Source organism: Manis pentadactyla, chromosome 5, assembly GCF_030020395.1.
Source record: "Manis pentadactyla isolate mManPen7 chromosome 5, mManPen7.hap1, whole genome shotgun sequence".
Taxonomy (NCBI): domain Eukaryota; kingdom Metazoa; phylum Chordata; class Mammalia; order Pholidota; family Manidae; genus Manis; species Manis pentadactyla.
In genome coordinates this window covers 5067002-5086525 of record NC_080023.1, presented here as the reverse complement: position 1 = coordinate 5086525, position 19524 = coordinate 5067002, and the positions used below count along the sequence as shown (strand labels likewise).

Sequence of the window (19524 nt, the reverse complement as noted above, 5' to 3'; positions counted from 1 at the left end):
GCACCTGCCTTGGGCCAGAGGGAGGAGGGTCCGGAGGGACCTTCGGTTGACTCTCGGGCCTCCCTCAGGAGGGCTGGTCCCAGGACTCTTCATCCCTCCATGGACCCTGGGGAGGTCCCAGAATTATGGGGATCATGGCCACACGGGAGGAGGGAGGAGGTGAGGGATTGAATGGAACCCTCGGCAGCCATGGCTTTAAGTTTTCATGATCTCAACGTGACCCCTCCCTGGGCCTCACTCACACACTGCGGCCAGAGGGGACTCACCGAGGCAGCTCAGCAGAGCCAGAGCTCCCAACCAAGCCGGCTGACCCCCACCCAGAAGCCACGCTGCCCGACGGCGGGGCCCGCAGCAGGAAGGATACTGAAGCTCCGGTCGGTGATGGCCAGGTGCCAGAGGTTGATGCGCAGGTCGTCCGCCGACATGTACGTCTCGCAGTCGCTGTTGACGGAGATGGAGTTGATGTGGTAGGTGTGGCCGTTGGCGAAGACCCTCCTTGGGCTCACCTCCACCATCAGGTCCATGGGCTTCAGCACAGGCACCTGCAGAGGCGCAGGGCGGTCAGAGCAGGATGACGAGGGGCGGGGGGAGGGGGCAGGCCACAAGGGCCGGGTGGCTGCGGCGGGAAATGGCATGCTGGGCCATGTGATGGGAACTGGAGGCCGGGAGGGCGCCGTCCTGCACGTGCTGGAAATAAGCAGTGCCGTGTGGCCATTGCCAATCACCCACCAGCCCTGCAGGAAAGCCTGACTTCTTTGCTTGGCCTCCTAGGATTAGTTCTGAGCCTGAGCCTGCCATGTGATTTTGAATAAGTGGCTGAACCCCTCTGCACCCCAATTCTCTCACCTGTAAAATGGAACGAGAGGATGCCATGGCAGAGCCAGCCAACTGTCCACCAAACATTTGTTTCCCCTTGTCACAGGGAAAGGGCCACCCAGAGAGGGACTCTGTTTCCCAGAGGCCCTTGCAGCTGAGTGTGGCCACATGACTAGTTCTGACCAGTGGGATGTGAGCACTGTGATACTTGCACTTGAGGGCACAAGGGTTAAGAGCCAGGCCGTCCTGCCCTGCAGGAAGGTAAGGACTCAAGCTTCAGGGGTGACGACACACACAGGGTGGAAGGGACCTGTGTCCCTGTGGAAGAGCCCTGTGCCAACCAGGAGCACCCACACTGGACCTTTCCATGAGTGAGAGAGAGACACTTCTGCATGCTCCACCTGCAGTGTGGGGCTGTTTGTTACAGCCACTGATGTCGGTCTCACACATACAAACTCCCACCCGTGCGGAACCCCTGAGACAGCACCACATTTTGTGACTTTGCTTCCCTCCATGGACTCTACCTGGAATGCTCCCCACTTTGGACATGTAGCACACCCAGACTCCTCCTTCAGGATGCAGCCCCAACAGCCCCCGGACACACAGCCTGCCCTGGTGGGGGGCCACAGCCATGCTCGCCCCCAGCTCGCACCTCTGTGAGGGCTCTCGGCATGCACTGCCTTGTGCCTCCGGCACGACTCTCAGTTCCAGTAACCGGTGAGGTCTTCAAAGGGACAGAGACAGACAGCTTCATCGATCTCCCTGAGGCTTGGCCCAGACTCAATGCCCAGGAAATGGAGACTAGCCCAGCCTGCCCCATCACCAAGGTGAAGACTGGATGCCTAGATGAACGTGACTCGTGTAAGTCACAGAGTCAGGAAACGCCAGGGCCAAGTCTGGGGCCCGGCTGTGGCTGCTATGCGGCTGTCTCACTAGAAAGGTGACCCGAACCCCGACTGCTGGCTCCACATCCTGCCCTGCCACTTACCAGTGTCACCTTCCCTGGGGTCTTGGCCTCTCTGAGCCTCAGTGTCCTGATCTGTAAAGGGGGCTGTGCTGGTGCCCGCTCACAAGTCAGCAGGGGCCAAGTGCGCCTGGAGTAGCGCATGGTCCGCAGTGAGTTCCCAGGCCATGCGGGCCACCCCTCCTCCTCGGGAGGTAGCCGCAGGTGGCCAGGCCAGGCTTCACACATCCTGCGGGTCCCAGCACAGCCCCCGGGCATGGATGGCTGCAGGAACAGTGGGAAGTGCGCCTGCGAGGGAGGCAGCAAGGCCGGCCTCAGCGTGAGGAAGAGCACAGACTGCTGGTGGCAGGCCACAAAGGCTTTTGTGGCCAACTGGAGGGCTCCGGAGCCCAGGGCAGGATCACTAGGTAGAATCACATGGACCCCACCAGAAAGGGGAGGGGGCAGGAACGGCAGAGCAGTCGCTCAAATGCATGTGGGGGAAGATGACAGTCACTTGTGTACAAGTGAGCACACGTGCATGTGTGTGTGAATGTGCATGCATGTGTGTGCACGTGCAAGTATGTGTGTATGTGATTTTACATGGCAATAGGTACTATGAAGAAAAGAAAAATTAAACCCATGAGGGGACAGGGTGACAGGGCAGCAGGGGGTGGTGCCAGGTCGGAAGGGCAACTAGGAGGTGGCACATGAGAAGGGCCTCGCACAGGCTGCACGGGACTAAGAGAATCTCCTTCTCCCAGGGACCTTTCGTGATGCCACACCACTCTCAGGCTGGGCCAGGGGCTCCCCGGGGCCCCCACAGCTGAGACCCTTGGCACAGCCCTGAGCACGTGGTGGGGTTGTCGTCTTCTTCCATCTGACCCCCAGTGGCCTGGGAGCCAGTTAGGGGCACGGCACTTTCCCCCATTATCTCTGTGACTGGCACCCAGCCCGGAGCAGCATGGAGAGGTCCTCAGGTGCCTGAGTGAGCGCGCGAGTGTGGGAAGGAGTTGGCCGTGTCCCTCCAGCTCCCCAGAGGTATCCAAGCTGGGAAGTGACAGCTTCAGTGCCACACTGGGGGCAGGTGAACATTCAGTATTCCTCCCGATGCAAGCGCAGCTCCACGGCCCATGCACCATGGCACCCAGCGTGAGCACATGCGGGCAAGTGTGAGCATGTGCACCTGCTAGTGTGGGTTGTGCATGTGTGGATGTGTGCGAGTGTGTGCATGTGCATGCGAGGGTGTGAGTGTGTGCCTGTGTGTGGATGAGTATAGGTAGAAGTGTGGGTTGTGCGAGTGTGTGTGTAAGGCTGTGGGTGTGAGTGTGCATGTGGGTGTGCACCTGTGTGTGCACAAGCATGGGTATGATTATGGGTTGTGCGAGTGTGCAAATGTATGTACAAGGGTGTGAGTGTGAGTCTGTGTGTGCATGAGTGTATGAGTGTGGGTTGTGCATGTATGCAGATATATACGTGTGTATGTGTGTGCAAGTGTGTGGGTATGTGTGACTGTGTATATGTGCACGTGAGGGTTGTGGGGCTGTGCAAGTTTGCATACGAGTGTGGCTGTGCGCAAGCATTGCGTGAATGTTGCGTGTATGCGTGTGTGGGAGTATGTGGATGAGTGGGGGTGTGAGGGCGTGTGTGTGTGCAGCTTCGATGCACAGCTCTGCCTGGCTCTGGGTAGCCCTGTGATCCTGGCTCTGTGTCTGCACTTCTAGGCTACACGCCTGGGAGTCGACGCTGGTGTGTCCAGATGCCTCTGTGGAGCCTTCCACTCTGTACACGCCCCTGGGTGTCATATTCTGTGTCAGCCCCTAGCCTTCCCTCCCCTCCCTCAGGGCACAGCCACTGCACACCTCAGGGACCACCAGACTCTCTGCAGTCACACCGCTCCCGGAGGTCAGGGCATCACTGGCCTAGCAGAGTCTTGGCATCTCAGTCTGCCTCCCCCTCCTTCCGGTAACACCGTTTCCTCCCGGCAGGCTTGGAACTGTACCCCCAGAGCTCCAGCCACTCACTGCCACCCCCAAACCATATTTCACTTTAAATAAGGAGAGGAAGAGTGCAGGTGTAGGGTTTTCATGAATAAAACATGCTCCCCCTCCACACACACACACTTCCAGAAGCCAACAGCTAGTCCAGGTGAGGGGCACAAGGGCAGACACATAAACACTAAGGACAGAGCAGAGTGGGGACAAAAGGCGAGTGGACAGAGGAAGGATAAGGCTTTTCATCTTGCTTGTGTATAAAGGCTTTACAGAGGTGAAGCCTGACAGGGTTTTAAAGGCTGAACATGAGTTCACCAAACAGACAAGGTAGAGAAAGGCCTCCCTGTGTGCCCGTCTGTCATAGAACTACTCCTGGGTGTGCAGTGACTCCATGTCTGTTTCCTTAGGGGGCAGAGGACACCCCTAAAGGGGGACACTCAGTCTTACCTCGTTCACCTCTGGGACCCTAGGGACCTAGCACGGAGCAGCTTCTCAGTAAATCACAGCTGTTTCCAGCATGAACAGCACGGATCAGGCAGAGAGCCGACAGGGCTGGTGCGGCTTGGGTGAAATGGGAGGCAACAACGTGGGGAGCGAGATGAGGACAGACCCAGACACCAGTGTTCTCCCCCTTTCCTCTCCTCCAGCCTCAGCTTCCAGTGAGTGCCATCTTGGGAGGTGGGGGTGACATGCAGAAAAAAGTCTCAGACATGGGGAAGAAAGAACCAAAATTCCCAAGGGCCACTGGCTCTGCTGCAAATGCCAGGCCAATCAAAAGGTGCTAATTGCATCCCTCCCACCAGATGAAACCCTCATAAACTTTCTTGGGGCCGGGGCTGGGGCTGGGGGGCACCAGCGCTCCCATTACTCAACATCGAAGCTAACTGGTTTCCCAGCTTCCTTGGAATTTATTTGTGCAATCTGCCAGTCATTTAGAGGCTGATGTGTTTAAACATTTATTTCTCCTTCTTGGGAGCAACATTGATTACCATGTCATATTTATGACAATTCGCCTGAGTGCTTGGTACATGTGCCTGCTAAGTCATTTCAGAAAAAGCCAGTAGTCATCTCCATCTGGCGGGTGAGGAAACTGAGGAACAGGGCAGGGAGATGGGCAGTGCGTGGGCCTGTGAGCGGGTTGGGAGCCTGGGAAAGGTGCGAACTCTGTCCCCACGCCACGTAACACCCCTCCCTGTGCGGAGCAGCACGCACCCACAGTTAAGGCACAGACAGAGGGAAATGGGGATCACACGTGATGTGAACTGGCCTTTCCAAACTGGCTCAAGCCTGGAAACTGGAGCTGAAGGGGGCAGTCAGCTCGAGCGCTCAGCCTCGCTCATTCCCGGCACTGAGGCCACCTCCTCAGAGCCGCACCTGTTGCAGGCTAGGCGGCCCAAGACTTAGACCTGATCCTGCCCTCGGGCTCTTTGTTCACTGAAGCCTCCCAGTGCCTAGAGCAGGGCCGTGCACAAGCGGGTGCTCAAGCCGTGTGTGCTGAACGAATACAACTGAGTTAACTGCACACCAGCATCGCCCTCAATAAACAGGTGCAAAGCACCCACTACGTTCCAGGCACAGCTCTGGGAGCCAGGCACAGACCAGGCAGCCTCCATGTCTTCCCGTTCTGCTGGAGAAGGAAATGGACTGACTTTCCCAGCATGATACCACTAGGCGTCCACAGGGCTTTGCTGGGAGGCAGGAACCTCTTTCCCCCTTCATGGAGGAGACTGGGTGCTGGCTGACCCTAGAGCCAGGCCTCCCGAGTTTGGGTGCCGGCCCTTGTTTCTTCATCTGTAAAATGGGGATGGCGATCATGTGCCCACTTCGTAGGGTTTGGGTGAGGATTAAGGGAGTCATTATGTGGCTCGGAAGCCACATGCTGGCCACGGATATGTTCTTGCTGCTGGTGAGGATTCGGAGGCTTGTGGAGGCTGAGAGCCCTGTCCAGGCCACACCACCGGGCGTGGCAGAGGCAGGATGTGACCCTGGGGCCCGTGAGCCCAGGACGCTTCCTTCCAAGTCTCACAGCCTCTCTGCTGGAAGAAAGAGGAGCCTTTTGCCTTTTAATCATGTTGGGGACCACAGTCTGCTCTAGCCCGGGTCTGCAGCTCACCCTCCCCGGCCTCTTTTAAATCCTGCAGTCTTCGTGGAGGCTGCAAGAATCACAAGGTCCAGGCCAGGGGCTCGGGACCCACAAAGCGCAGCTCACGGGTCCCCCTTCTGGCTCCTACACTCACTCAGCTGAGCGGCTCTGGGTGAGGTGCCACCTCTCTCTGGGTCTCAGTTCCCCCTTGTATAGCACAGGTTTCTAGGACTTGCTCTGCACCCTCTGCTGCTGCTGAAAAGTGCTTTATGGATAAGCATCACCTCCGTTTATCCTCACAAGACTTCTGGAAGAAAGCTGATCGTCTCTGCTTTGCTGGTGGGGAAACTGAGGCACAAGGCACAGGTGTGAAGCAAGGATGTACCCTACGAGCAGCCCAGCCAGGATCCGAGCCTGACTCTGGTTCAAGTCTCAAACGCCTTTGAAGCCCTAAAATCCTCAACATTTAATTAAAGCAGCATGAACTACTTCCTGCTTGCCAGAATCTTCCATGTTCGACCTCTTACCTGCAGTGACGTCACTGTGGACAGGTCCTTGAGCTTCCCTTCTTCATCTTTTAGGTTGTATCCCTCAGGCCTTTTATCTCGTTCGGTAATCTTCCATAATTTGATAGTTTTATCTTTAAAAACAGAACAAAGAAAAAAGTTAAACAAGACACTTGATTCACACCAGCACAGAGAATGGAATGTCACTTGAGTCCACTAGGTCAGTGTGCACTGACCCAGAAATTACTCAGCCGTTACCCTGTTCTTAGACACGAAGGTTCTTTCTAATTTGGCTCGCCATGTGGACTGCTGCGGTGGACGCCGTGTCCTCATTCCCCAGCTCCTCAAACTGATCCTAGCAGCGAAAGTGCTGGGTCAAAGGTAGGGCACTTGCCAGGGTCACTACTAATCTCTGATTTCCAGAAGGACTGTATGAATGTGGCTTCCTACTTTTTAAGTCCTTCAATGACAGTCCAAGGAGGGTAACCTATTCACTCTTTCTGAGCGGCATTCTCCCCATCCAGAAAGCAGCTTTTCAGTGTCCTCACTGTCTGATATCCTTCCAATTGCATCAAAAGAGTAATCTTTAGTAACTAAGATGTTTAATTTTATAGGTCGACTCGGCTAAGCCACAGTGCCCAGCTATTTGGTCAAACACGAGTGGATGTTGCTATGAAGGTATTTTTTAGGTGAGATTAACATTTAAATCTGTGGAGCAAAGCTGATTATCCTCCACAGTGTGGGTGGTCTTCACCAATCAGTGGAAGGCCTGAGTAGAACAAAAAGACTGACCTCCCCCAAACACAAGGGAGTTCTGCCAGCAGACAGCCTTCGGCCGCACGGGCCCTTCCGTGGGTCTGCAGGCTTCTGGCCAGCCCTGCAGACTGTCAGCCCCCACAGTCAGTGAGACAATTCCCTGAAGGAAACCTCTAGCCATAAATCTATATCTGCATTTCTATCTGTCCACACAAACACCCTCTCATTCTATTGGCTGTGTTTCTCGGACAGCCCTGTCTGCTATAGTAGCCAGAACGCACCCAGCCAAGTTCAGGAGAAGGAGCGGGGAGAAAATGTATCAATCAAACACTTGATATGTGCCCAAGGACACCCTTTTAGGAAAGGGTAGAGCTGGGATTCAAACAGTAGGTCAGGAAGCTTTGAGGGTGGGGTGTTGGGGAGCTGCTGAAGCTGACCTTTCCTCCAGAGAGGCAGGAAGAGAATAACCCGCCCACTTCCATGATTTGAAAGGTAGCCCCTGCCTGTGGTTCGGCAGGCGCTGGCCGGCTACGTTCTCAGCCCGTATTTCATTTCATCCCCCAGTTTCCCCAAGAGGCAGGCACAAACTCACAGCTCAGATAGACAAGGGGCAGGACCAGGGGCTGGCCTGTCCTCAGAGAGGACCTCTCCCAGGGGAAGGGCCCCACTGGCTCTGAGACGGGGGTTTGCTGAGCAAACCTCGTGCCACTGGCCAAGGTCACAGGGCTGGGACAGCACCCAGGCCTGTCCCCCTTCCAGCCCAGGCACCTCTGGCCCCAGGAGCCACACGTCCCCTCCAAGGGGGCCACCTCGAAGCCGGGGTCTGGCCAGGAGCCCCCTTGGGCAGAGTGGCAGGTTGGCCAGCCAGGCTCCCAGTCCACTGCTTCTGCTGCAGCCCCGCCCCACACCATCTGGTGATGAGCTCCGCTCGGGGGTCTGCGGTGCTGGTGGGGGTGGGGGCGTGTGAGCACCAAGTGTTCCCTGCCCCCCTACCCTGGCCTCCCTGTCAGGAATACCAAGCCCCACCCACCCCCAAAGGAAAGTGGTTCACCAACATGTTCACGACGCTGCTGTTTATAACGAGGGGAATAGGCTGGTGGCTAAGAGGCTAAGGAAGCTACGTCACAGTCACTGATGGGGTTTGCACGCTGCTCAAAGGGTTATTTTTCAGTTCTAGAGACCCAGAAATATTCTCAGAATGCAAGTAAAGTGAAAACGGCATTTGATAACAAACCGCTAGAGCACACATACCCCCGCCCCAATTCATGGGCGCACACGCACAGACAGGAGCGGCCCTCACCGTTGGTGGACAGCAGGGAGTGGGCGGCATTCTGCTGCGGGAGCCATTTGATCTTGTTGATTTTCTCCTCTATCTCCAGGCTCTTGAGATAGTCGAACTCGGGCTCGTGGCTCTGGAAAGTGCTGTAGACGTCATACTCGCCCTGGCTGTGAGGAGCATTTTTACTCTGCAAGGAAAGCCGGACAGCGGGGCTTGAGTTCCAGGACGGCAGGTGGAGCAGAAGCAGGCCTGGGGATGGGGCGGGTTAGTTAAACCCTCAGAGAGCCGGGCACAGCAGAGGAGACCAGGTGTCCAGCAGTGCCAGTGGACCCGACGCAAGGGTCCAGGACACTCTCTGTATTTCAAACGGCCAGTAATCCGTGGTGCAGCTGTGGCCAAGCCCACGTCTTCCTCAGTCCAGTGAGTGAGAACACAACCACGCTAGCTCACGTTTACTGAGCACCTACTATGTGCTGAGCTCTAAGTGCCTCTCATCCTTGAGGCTCCCTGCAGTGGGTGCCGTGACTCTCCCCACTTTACAGATGAGAAAGTGGCGGCTCAGAGGTGGACAGACCCCCGAAGCCACGTGCCCATTAAGTGCCGTCATTCACTTCCCTCGCGTCTGCCTGACACCAAGCCCACTGCTCTGACCTGCTCCTCAAGTCCAAGTGTCCAACTTGGGCCTGAATCAAAGAATGAGCACATTTCAGAGATTTTACCCTGGGGCAGAACATCCTGCAGTGTCAGACCTGGGATAGAAAATGTCCCCCTGACTGTCCCCAGTGGGTCCCATCCTGGCTTAGGTAGCGGGAATCCTTAAAATAAGAACGCCTCTGGTGGGCCTCCCCCAAATAGTGAGGTGGGGAACCCAGTGGGGGCACCAGGGACCATTTTCTCAGTAGAAATTCACGTTTATATGACAATATGCAACTCCAGCCAGAAGCATAACCTCCCCGGGTGCCAGATGAAGGCATTCAACCAGGCACAACTTCAAAATTCCTGTTAATCTTTAAAAAGTATTTATTGTTACATTTTTACACGTGTCTCACTTCTGGAAAGCTTTAAAGTTCTTCAATATTCTTGCCTCTAAATCACTTCATCTCTCATGAGAACTGCTTATTGACAAAGGTCAGTAGTAGGACCAGAATAAAGAAAAAAGTTACAGGAGAAAAATTCAAAATTGAGAAACTTGCATCTCCCAATTTAATTTCGTTCTGCAATCTGGCAAAAAGAAGGCTCTGCTTTGCCATCTCGGATGGGAGGCTCTGGTCCTCTCGAAACCGCCATTTCCCGGCCACAGGACCAGGCGTGGGTGACGGACTTCCAGCTGTCCACTTTCTGGCTCCGTGTCCTTGGTGAGCTATTCCACACCCTCTGAGCTCTGGTCCCCCCCATGTGTACAGTCAGGGTAATAACAGCACCTAAGCCCCTGCGGTGTCATGAGGGAGGGTCTGGGAGCAAAGCCAGGTGAAGTCAGACCTCAGGAACACCCACCCCGGGGAGGACGCTCAAGAGCCTCGGGATGGGGGGGACGGTTCTGCGACGCCTCTCTCCTCCCCTCGCTGCTTCTCTTCCCCATCTTCCTCCTCTCCTCTCAGCTCCCCTCTCCCGTTCCCCCTTGTGTACCATCTTGTCTTCAGCATCTAATCCCAGCACGCGTTGGATGCGGGAGGTGCCTCCTTTGAGGCAGGGGCTGTGTAAGTGGCAGACCGCACGGTTTTGGTTTCAATCCCTGCTCTTCGCCCACTAGCTGGGTGATTCCTCCAAGGGTCCTAAGGGTCCTCATCTGTAAACCAGGTGCTGGTCCCCACCTCAGAGGTAAGCAGTGAAGAGTGGATGAGAAGCATATGTAGAGAATATAGCAAGGTGACTGCACATAGTAGGTGCTCCACAAACAGGGGCCCTTTCATTACACATTTCAGAGACGGCTCCCCTGGGTGGATGGTTCCGGTCTTACCCGGAATCCTGCTGGACAGCAAACCTCATTACGGCCCAGGGCTGAGCAAAATCGAAACTGTGTGGCTGGCCCCACAGCTGCAGAAGCCTCAGTCCTGTACCCCCCAGCTCTGGCTGGGACAGTGCCAGTTCACCTGGCCGCGGGCAGTTGGCTGGGCGCCTCACCCAGGGCAGCAGCCGGCTCTGCCCGTCCTGTTTCTCTGGGATCTAGGACATGGTGAGCGGTCAGCAAAGTCTGCTGAGCAGAGGGGGCTCCGCACATGGTGGTGTGAGCCCACCTGGACCTGCCGGGGCCCGGCCTGCGTCCCAGCACACGTTTCCACCCAGCCCAGGGGCCTGGGGAAAGGCGTGTGGTTTCCCCTGAGAGGCGCCACCTGAGTGGGATGCCTCCCAGCACCCTGTGGGTCGGGCCCAGGCTAAGTGTAGCCTCTTCGCCACCAGGCCCCACGCACCTCTGGTTCCCGCTGGAAGATGACAACCCGGCCACCCTTGTCACCTGTGGCCAGCAGCTCTCCGGTATGGTTGAACTCGACGGTAGAGATGATATCAGCTGGGAGGGGGAGAGAGAGAGAGAGGAGGGCATGGCTCATTAAGACCCCAGGTACTGTGCAGCTCCGCAGAACTGTGCCCCCCACCCCGCCCCCTCCAGAGGTCCCTGCCACGGTGAGTGGGGCCAGCACTGGGGCAGCAGGAGCCCGAGGGGCTGGGAGCACTGCTCCCCACTGGCTGCGGGGCACACCTGCCCCACGGGCCTGCCTCCCGCTGCCCCCTTCCTTCCTTCCTCCTCCCCTTCATCCAGAAGCGGTTCGGGGTTGGGGTTTCCTCATGTGCTGCCCAGGCGACCGGGCTGCCAATCCGACACCCAGCAGCGCCACCCTGGGAGCCACAAAGACCACCTCTACCCCTCCCTGAGCCCACGGACCCCCAGGAGATGGGACCCCCACTGTTCTTCCCACTCCTGGCCTGGGCTCTGTAGGCTACAGTGCGATGGATCTGCTTTTAACAAACTGCACATCTGACCTCCCCCAGAGGCCCAGGGAAGGATGCTTCAATGGCGCCCTGCCCGCGACTCTTCTCCTCACAGCACAGCCTCCAGGGTGGCGGCTTACCCGAGACGTGGGGTGTCTCTACTCAAAACCCTCCATTGGACAGTGACTATAATGGGGTATGTGGTGGGGACTTGAGAATGAGGGAAATCTAATAGCCACAATGTTGCTCATGTGATTGTACATTAATGATACCAAAATTAAAAAACAAACAAACCTCCATTGGTCCCCAAAAGCAAATCCTGATCCCTCCCCACCCCACTCCACCCCCGCCTTCTGCAGCCCTCCAGTCTCAGGCGATGGCAGCTCCATCCTGCTGGGTCAGGCCAGGCTTGCACTCACCCTGACCGCCCTCTCTCTCTCTCTCTCACATTCCACATCCAGTCCTACAGGCTTGGCCTCCATGACACAGGCAGGTTCTGACAGCTTCTCCTTGCTTCCTGCCTGGATGACAGCAGCCAGCCTCCTACTGACCCTCACGCTTCACCCACTACAAGAGAGCTCAACACGCAGCAAGAGAGGGGGCCTGCCTGAAACCCTCAAGCGGGTCCCTGTTTATCTCAGAGCAAAGCAGAGGTATGGGAGTCTGCAGCCTTGAGTGACCTGTACTCCTCAGAGACAGACCGGATCAGGAGCCCAGATCTGTGCCCCTCTCTTGGACTTGCACGTGGACCCTGGCATTGCCACCCAACCTGGGCTGGGTAACCTCCCCACCCCTCTTACACACTCCCTGTTGCTGGGCTCAGCCCTGCACTTTGCTTTGGCATGCAGGACGCCGGCAGAGAAGCCACCACCCTATGCTCCCGCAGAGGAGGGCCAGTCCAGGCTAGCCCACTAGCCCTAAGAGGAGCAGGAAGGACACGTGCAGCAGTCACCCCAGCCACGCCAGCCCGGAGCGCAGCCCCCTCTGACCCCTCAGGGAACCCAACCAAGCCTAGATCAGCAGAATCAGCAGATGCAAGATAAAGATGCTATTGTTGACTACCATGGACTTTGTATTCTTAACTCAGTAGATGATACAGGCCACCCCATCCCAGCCTCCTCTCCCCTTCTCTCTGCCTTGCTCTTCCGGACTGTGCCCCTCGCTGTTTCTCAAAAGTACTGGCTACCTTTTGTCTCAAGACCTGTTCTCTTGGTCTCGAGTGGTTTTCCCATTCCTATTGAATAATTGCCTTCTCCTTTTCCAGTCAGGATCTTTTAGAGGTTGCTCCTGACCTGCACTGGCCTTCTGAGCGGCAGGGAAATGCCAGCTTTGACAGCAACAGAAAAGGGGAGAGAGAAGATGGTTTAAAAGCAGATGATGGGCTGGGCATATTCACTGATGAAGATAAAAGCACATTTCATTAAGCTTAGAAGACAAGACAAGGAGAGCACACTCTAGGGAAGCCTGGAACTGCCTACCGCGCACGGGGTCGGGCTGAAGTCAGGCCCTGCTGCCCGACACAGGGGCTGCCTGCCATGCCCGGGCACAGAGCAGAGTCACAGACTGGAGCCACCGCCCAGCGGGGCTGGGTTCCCGGACACGGCACTGGGTCTTGCTATTTCATATTAGTATCCCCTGAGGGGCAAAGAGCAGGATATAAAATTGTATATAAAATGTTTTTAATTATCTAGACCAGTGATCACAGCCATGTGAAATAGCAAACAAACTGGGCAGAGAATAAAAAACCTGGAAGAGGATTCTCCACCATGTTAGCAGAGGTATAAGCTATTTTTCTTCTTTTTCTACTTTTCTGTTTTTTAGATTTTCTACAATGAATGTATATTTTTAAGAGCTCTATTGAGATATCATTGACATACAAACAATGCATGTACTTAATATATATAATTTGATGGGTTTGGACATATGCATAATTTATATTATTTTTATGATGGAAAAATAACAATGCTATTAAATTAAAATGCCAATGTAACCATCGGTACCCAGAGCAAATGAGGTCCATAAATGCTGGGTGGTTACCACAGTAACAGACACTAACATCCGCAGGCAATTTACAATTTATATGTCAGTTTCACACGTCCACTGCCTCCCTTGAACCCCCCGCCAGCCCCAGAGGGAGACAGGACTGATATTTCCATTGGCAGCTGAGGAGATGGAGGCCTTTGCACAGTGACAACCTCCCCAGCGGCTCCTGGACCGGCTGTATGTCCCGGGTTGGAACTTGGCTCCAGCCCCTCGGCTGTGTGGCCTTGGGCTCCTTGCTCCCCTGCTCTGAGCCTGCCTTGTCACCGACAGGAGAGCTGCCTGGGATGAGAAGCTCCAGAATGACGGGAGAGTTTGGGAGGGAGAAGGACCAGGACCAAGAGGAATGATGAATTACCAAATTTACAGGACAGAAAGCCAAAGTCCATTTTCATCCTCACGGCAGCCAGCTCAGAAGCGTGTGAGATGAACCCGTGGCACCACCTCGCGGTGCTGATATGGGGGTCCTGGTCCCTCCCACCAACATCCACAGAGCAACTACCCGACTTCCCGCCAGGGAACTGCATCCTCAGACCTTTGAGTCGGTGGGTGTTTTAACATACACTGATTGTTACACAGTGTCTCCTGGGGTTTGCCTTAAGAAGGGCGCCTCCCCGAGAGCTGGACATTCTCAGGGAAAACCATGCAATCGGAAGGCCCATCCTCTCACCTGGGAATGTCTGACCCGTCTCCAGCCCCAACAGCCTTCCTGCAGAGCCCCCACACCCGCTCGGTAGTCTGTTCGGGGTGCACCCCTCTGGATGCCAAACCCCTCCCCCTGGGGGTGTCTGTGTCCACACCCTCTCGCCTTGACCACCGACAGTACATTTATCACCTCCCATTGCTCAAGTACTATGTCCTCCGGGCGCTGCTCTCAAGCTCCCATGGGAGCGTTTGCTTGGTAATAGCGTAATGGCTCCTAGCGGATCAGCTCTCTCACCAGTAGCAGCTATAAACCCTCAACTGGAGAACAACAAATCCAGCCACCTGAGGGCCCCGGAGGGGGGCCAAATGCGGGCTGAGGCCGCGGGAAGGCCAGCAACCGGAACTCTCGCTTCCATGGCTTTGAGTCTGAGAGGCTGCGGTCTGGGCCGTGTGGTGTGGCTGCTGAAACTTAGATCAAGATCCTGGCTCGATGAACCAGAAAGCAGAGTGTGGGGAAACCCTAGGAGCTGGAAAGTGATCCATTGACTGGGTGGACCCCCAAAGGCAGCATGTAAGTTCTGCCCAAATCTTTGGCCGGCTGTAAACCACACGTGCACACAACAGACTCCGAGCAGCCAGCTGAGGCTAAAAGAAGTGAACTGGGGTCTGGGCTGCTGCCTGTCCCCCGAGGGACAGTTCGCAATGAGTTCAAGTAAGTTAACTGCTCACATATGCAAAACAAACATGCCCTTTGGAGACACAAAACATCCAGGACCTCAGTGTTTTCATTCACAACACCAAGGGTTTAATCCAAGATTATACGAAGATACACAAAGAAATAGTAAAACATCACCCATACAAATATAATCAATGGAAATCAATCCTAAAATGCCCTGGATATTGGAATTAGCAAATTCAAAAATTTAAAGGAGGTGTTATAACTATATTTAAGGATGTAAAGGAAAAATTTTTCCTACTGAATGAAAAGAAAGGACATTTCAAAAGAGAACTAGAAACTACTTTAAAAATAACTAAATGGACATTCTATAACTGAAAAATGCAATGCCTGCAACAGAAAATCACTTGCTGAGTGGAAAATCTGAGATGGCAGAAGAAAGAGGTAGTGAACTTGAATTCCCCAATCTGAAGAACAGAGAGAAAATAAATTTAAAATGAAAAAGAACAGATACTCAGGGATCTGTGGACAGTATAAAAAAATAATCTAACATAAATGTAACTGGAGTTCCAGAAGGAGGGAGAGAGGGAACAGAGTAGAAGAAAGGTCTGAAGAAGTTATGACTGAAAACTCCCCCACTACGGTAAAAGACCAGTACATAAATTTAGGAAGCTCAGCCAACTCCCAGCAGGGTAAGTACCAAGAAAATCATACCCAACTGTCAAACTGCTAAAAACCAAACTAGTGAAAATTTGTAAGCAGCTAGAATAAAACATCTTTCATTCAGAGGCACCGTGACTCAAATAATTGCTGATTTCTCATCAGAAATAATAGAGTCCAGAAGACTTTTCAGGGCTGAAAGAAAATTTAAGAACTTGTCAACCCAGAATTCCAAATCCCACGCCGTGGGACTGAAATAATTCTCCAAGACTGAAGGGCAAATAAAAGGGCTTTCAATCAAAGCCCTCTATGGACCAGTAATTTAATCTCAGAAAACTCCTGCTAGACTATTAGCATTCCCTCTTTACAGACAAGGCCACCAGGAGCTGGGGCGCCTGCCCGAAGGCTCATACACGCCAGAGCCTTCGCAGCGCTCTCACCCGGCATGTCCCTATCCACACGCCACACCTCAGAGGGCCGCCGGCAGACACTCCAGGCTGGAGTCCCAGCTCAGCCACTGGGTGAGGTCTGCCGAGTACCCCAAGTCACTCCACTGTGGGTGAGGAAAGTCCATGAAACACCCTTCCACTGGCGAGGCCCCCCTCTTCCTTCTGTGGCAGCGTGGGTGTCCCCCAAGTGGTGAGGCAGAGTTGAGAGGCAGCTTGGACCGTGGCACAGGGAGACACAGGTGGACACCCAGGACCACACACGGGGGGTACTCTCAGCGGAAGACAGAGCTGCCTGGTCAGGGAGCCGGAAGGCCACGCTGGGGTCCAGCCTGGGCGTAGGGAGCAGGCAGAAGTAGCACCCCAAGGCACCAGCCCAGTGAGGGTACACAGGGGGAGGCAGAGCCAGGGAGGGGCAAAGATGGTGTTATGGGTTGAACTGTGTCCCCGAAGAGAAATGCTGAAGCTCTGACCACAGTACCTGTGACTGGGCCTACCTTGGGCCACCTTTGCAGGTGATCAAGTTAAGATGCAGTCATAGGGGACTACATTGGGCCCAAATCCACTAATGGGTGTCCTGAGAAGAAGGCTCTGTGAAGACAGAGGGATGCACAGGCACACAGGGAGGAGGTATGTGACAGCAGAGGCAGAGAGTGGAGTGACACGTCTGCAAGTCTAGGACCGCCAAGCACTGCCACCTCCACCAGAAGCTGGAAGAGGCCCGGAGAGATTCCTCCTGGAGCCTTCAGTGGGGAAAATGGCCCTGGTGATTCCTTGATTTCAGACTCCCAGCCTCCAGACTGTGAGAGGAGAAACCGCTGTTGTTTTAAGCCACTGAGTTTGTGGTCACTTGGCTCGGTGCCCTAACACAGAAGAGAACAGAGTAGAAACGAGTGGTCGTGCAGGCACCAGCCATGGGGCTCCCGGGCTGCCGGGGTCTTGGCTCCTGCTGGTGCCAAGGAGAGAAGAACCAGCCCTTGGATCTCAGAGATGCCCACTGTGGCCATCATCAAAGGAAGGCATTCCAATGCCAGCCCCAGAACACACCGGCTGTGTGACCTCACCCAAATCACTCACCCTCTCTGAGCCCTGTCTGTCACATTGATAAAATGGGAATTGTCATCCCTGCCTGGCCACAGTTCTCCTAGGGTTTATGTGGAATTCAAACGATCGTATGGACTGGAAAGTTCCCGGGCAGCTCTTGCAGAGGCATGCAAATGGGAGGCGAGACTAAAATGTTCACCGGGGATCTCCTGCCCTGCTCGTCCATCACCACCCATCACTGTAAGTGCTGTAGACACCATTATGATCCATCAGATGTCATCAGAGCTCCCGGCAAAGGAGGGCCCTTGCAAAGCCCAGCTTGGTCCTTCCGCTGGGAGAGTTGCATGTAATTAGTACTGTCAGGCATGGGGCTGATGAGGAGCTGGGAGGAAAGAGGAGCCTGCCTGCCCCTCAATGCAAGAAAGGCTGGGCTGGCAGCAGTCTGGGAGGGAGCAGCCAGGCTGGAAGGGGCAGGGGCAGGGCGTAAGGGGACAAGGGAGGCCAGCCTGCCCTCAGGAGTGCTCCAGGCCTTGGGAGACATGTAGGAGGGGATCTGGGAGTATCTCCTGGACAGGTAACACAGGAGGAGCAAGACAGGGGGGCAGACTTACTGCACTGGTGGCCCTGTCAGTGGCTTCCTGTCTCTGCACCCTCTGCACTGTGACTTTGCAGCCCCTCACACCCATGGGTGGAGCCCACCCCTGATGCTACACTGGTCCGTGACTTGCTCTGGCCAGCAGAATGTGGTGGAAGGGAGAAGGTGCTGCTTCCAAGCCTAGGCGTCCAGAGGCCTTGCAGCCCCTGCTGCCCTGGACCCACGCTCCTGCGTGGAAGCAAGCCCAGGCTGGCCACAGAAGGGTGAGAGCCCACATGGAGCAGAAACAAGCCACTGCTGAGGCCACCCTGAGCCAGTCTACAGGCAGTCAACCCCAAACATGGGAGAGAGCCCTGCAAACACTAGCAGAGACACCTTCCTGAGCCAGGACTACTGCACATGCGGAGTGAGCACAGCCCGCGTGCAAGAAAATGCATCAGCCCAGACTCAGGAGCCAAAATAAATGCCTGTCATTTGAAGCCTCTGAGTTTGGGGTGGATGGTTCCACAGCAGTGCCTGACTGAGACAGAGGGGCTGCCAGGCAGAGCTGCCTCACAACATCTTTAGAAGGAACAGTGGCGATCCTTGCCAGCCCTGTGAAGGATTGCCTGTTTGGGGAGTGGGAGGTCATCTAAAACTTTTCTGATCAGGAAACGCTCCTAACTGCAGCCTAGTTTTCCAGGCAGGCATGTGCCCCTCCCCACCCAGGTGCCCCGTCTGGGCTGTGCTCTTCCCGGTTCACCTGGGGAGCAGTGTGGGTCCTCCATCTGATAACTGGTTCTCTTGTTTCTGTCACAGCTTCTGCAAAGTCACCCCCTGAGACAGTCCTGGGGTGGGAGGCAGTGGGAGGCGACCGGAGGGCGAGGCGGGGCACCGGCAGACCAGACCCCAGCGTCCCCGCTCACCACTGCGTGACCTGGGGCAAGTCCCGTCTCCCTGAGCCTGTTGCCTCACCTGTAAAACGCGGAAGCTCACAGGACTCACGCAGGTGCGGTGGGAATAGGGCTAAGGTGGGCATGCCAGGATGCCAAAACGGGCTCCTCCGGCCTCAGCTCCAACCGAGGCACCAGGATGGCAGAGGGAGCCCAGGTCCCGAGAATCTGGACCGTGAGTGGCCCCCCCGGGGGCTCTGGGCCTTTGGGCCCCTGGGACCAGAGCAGGATATCATAATGGGTGGGTACCATGGACCCTCTCGGTACCTCCGGGAGCTGTTCCAGCACTTGACACGTACTACCAGACCTTCTGAACTGCGAGAAGTTGTTGGAGTCATACTGTTGGTCCCCATTGTACATACAGAGAGTGACACTGAGCCACAGATACGATTAGTAATTTGCCAAAAGTTGCCTGGATGATGTGTGCAGAGCTGGGGTTTACTCCCAGGCAGGCTGGCTCCAGAGGCCTTGGACTTGACCCCCTGGCCTGGTATTTCTCAGGATGTTTAAAGTGGTCACACATGGGGCGTGGGGGAGGGGTGGAGACGTTTCCCAGGAGAAGCAGGGGATGGTCTCCACCCGTCCTTCGGGGAAGGGGACAGTGCCACCTCTCCCCCAAACCTGGTGGGACCTTTGCAGAGCTTCAAAGTACACTTCCTGAAGGCAGGAGATCCAGGCCTGAGACTCAGGGGGCACAGAGGGTCTGGGGTCTGGTTGTGCCAGCGACAGGAAGGAACAATGGCTTTTGCCCATGTGCTTCCTGGGGACAGGAGAGAGCTGGCGCAGGTCATCCTTGTCCTGTCTGCTGGCTTCCCAGACTGGTAAGAACACTGCAGAGGGAGACCGCTGTGCAGGGGACCAAGACACACACTGTGACGGTCCAGCTTGAGGACGCCGCGAGAGACGGCTTGGCTGGACACTTGCAGACCACCAGCCAAGGACCCATGAGAGAAACAGGCAGCTGTATCCACCTGCCAGGCCCTCCCAAAGCAGGCAAAGCAAACGGCGGCCCCGCCCCTGACTGCCCTCCAGCCCGCACGGGGAGGGTGGGCAGCAGCTGCCAGACTCGGGCCCCACCTGCAATGTCGGCCTCTGGCTCGAGCAGGCCCAGCTGTGGGTCGCCGCAGGAAAATGCCAAGTCTGGTTCAAAGTCTGGACTCTTAGCTGGGACTGGACGTTCATTA

The 19524-nt window shown here is 55.5% G+C and overlaps 1 protein-coding gene across 2 annotated transcripts in view; it reads right to left on the bottom strand.

Annotated features, from left to right (window-relative positions):
- PPP2R2C (protein phosphatase 2 regulatory subunit Bgamma) overlaps positions 1-19524 on the bottom strand; it is a 139218-nt gene that overhangs the window by 43259 nt on the left and 76435 nt on the right. For both annotated transcript variants that reach the window (XM_036921163.2, XM_036921164.2), the window contains exons 2-5: positions 10786-10883; positions 8399-8564; positions 6364-6476; positions 365-542 (exon numbers count right to left, since the gene is read on the bottom strand). In XM_036921163.2, coding sequence (XP_036777058.1) covers positions 365-542; positions 6364-6476; positions 8399-8564; positions 10786-10883 — 555 coding nt within the window. The remainder of the gene's footprint in view (positions 1-364; positions 543-6363; positions 6477-8398; positions 8565-10785; positions 10884-19524) is intronic.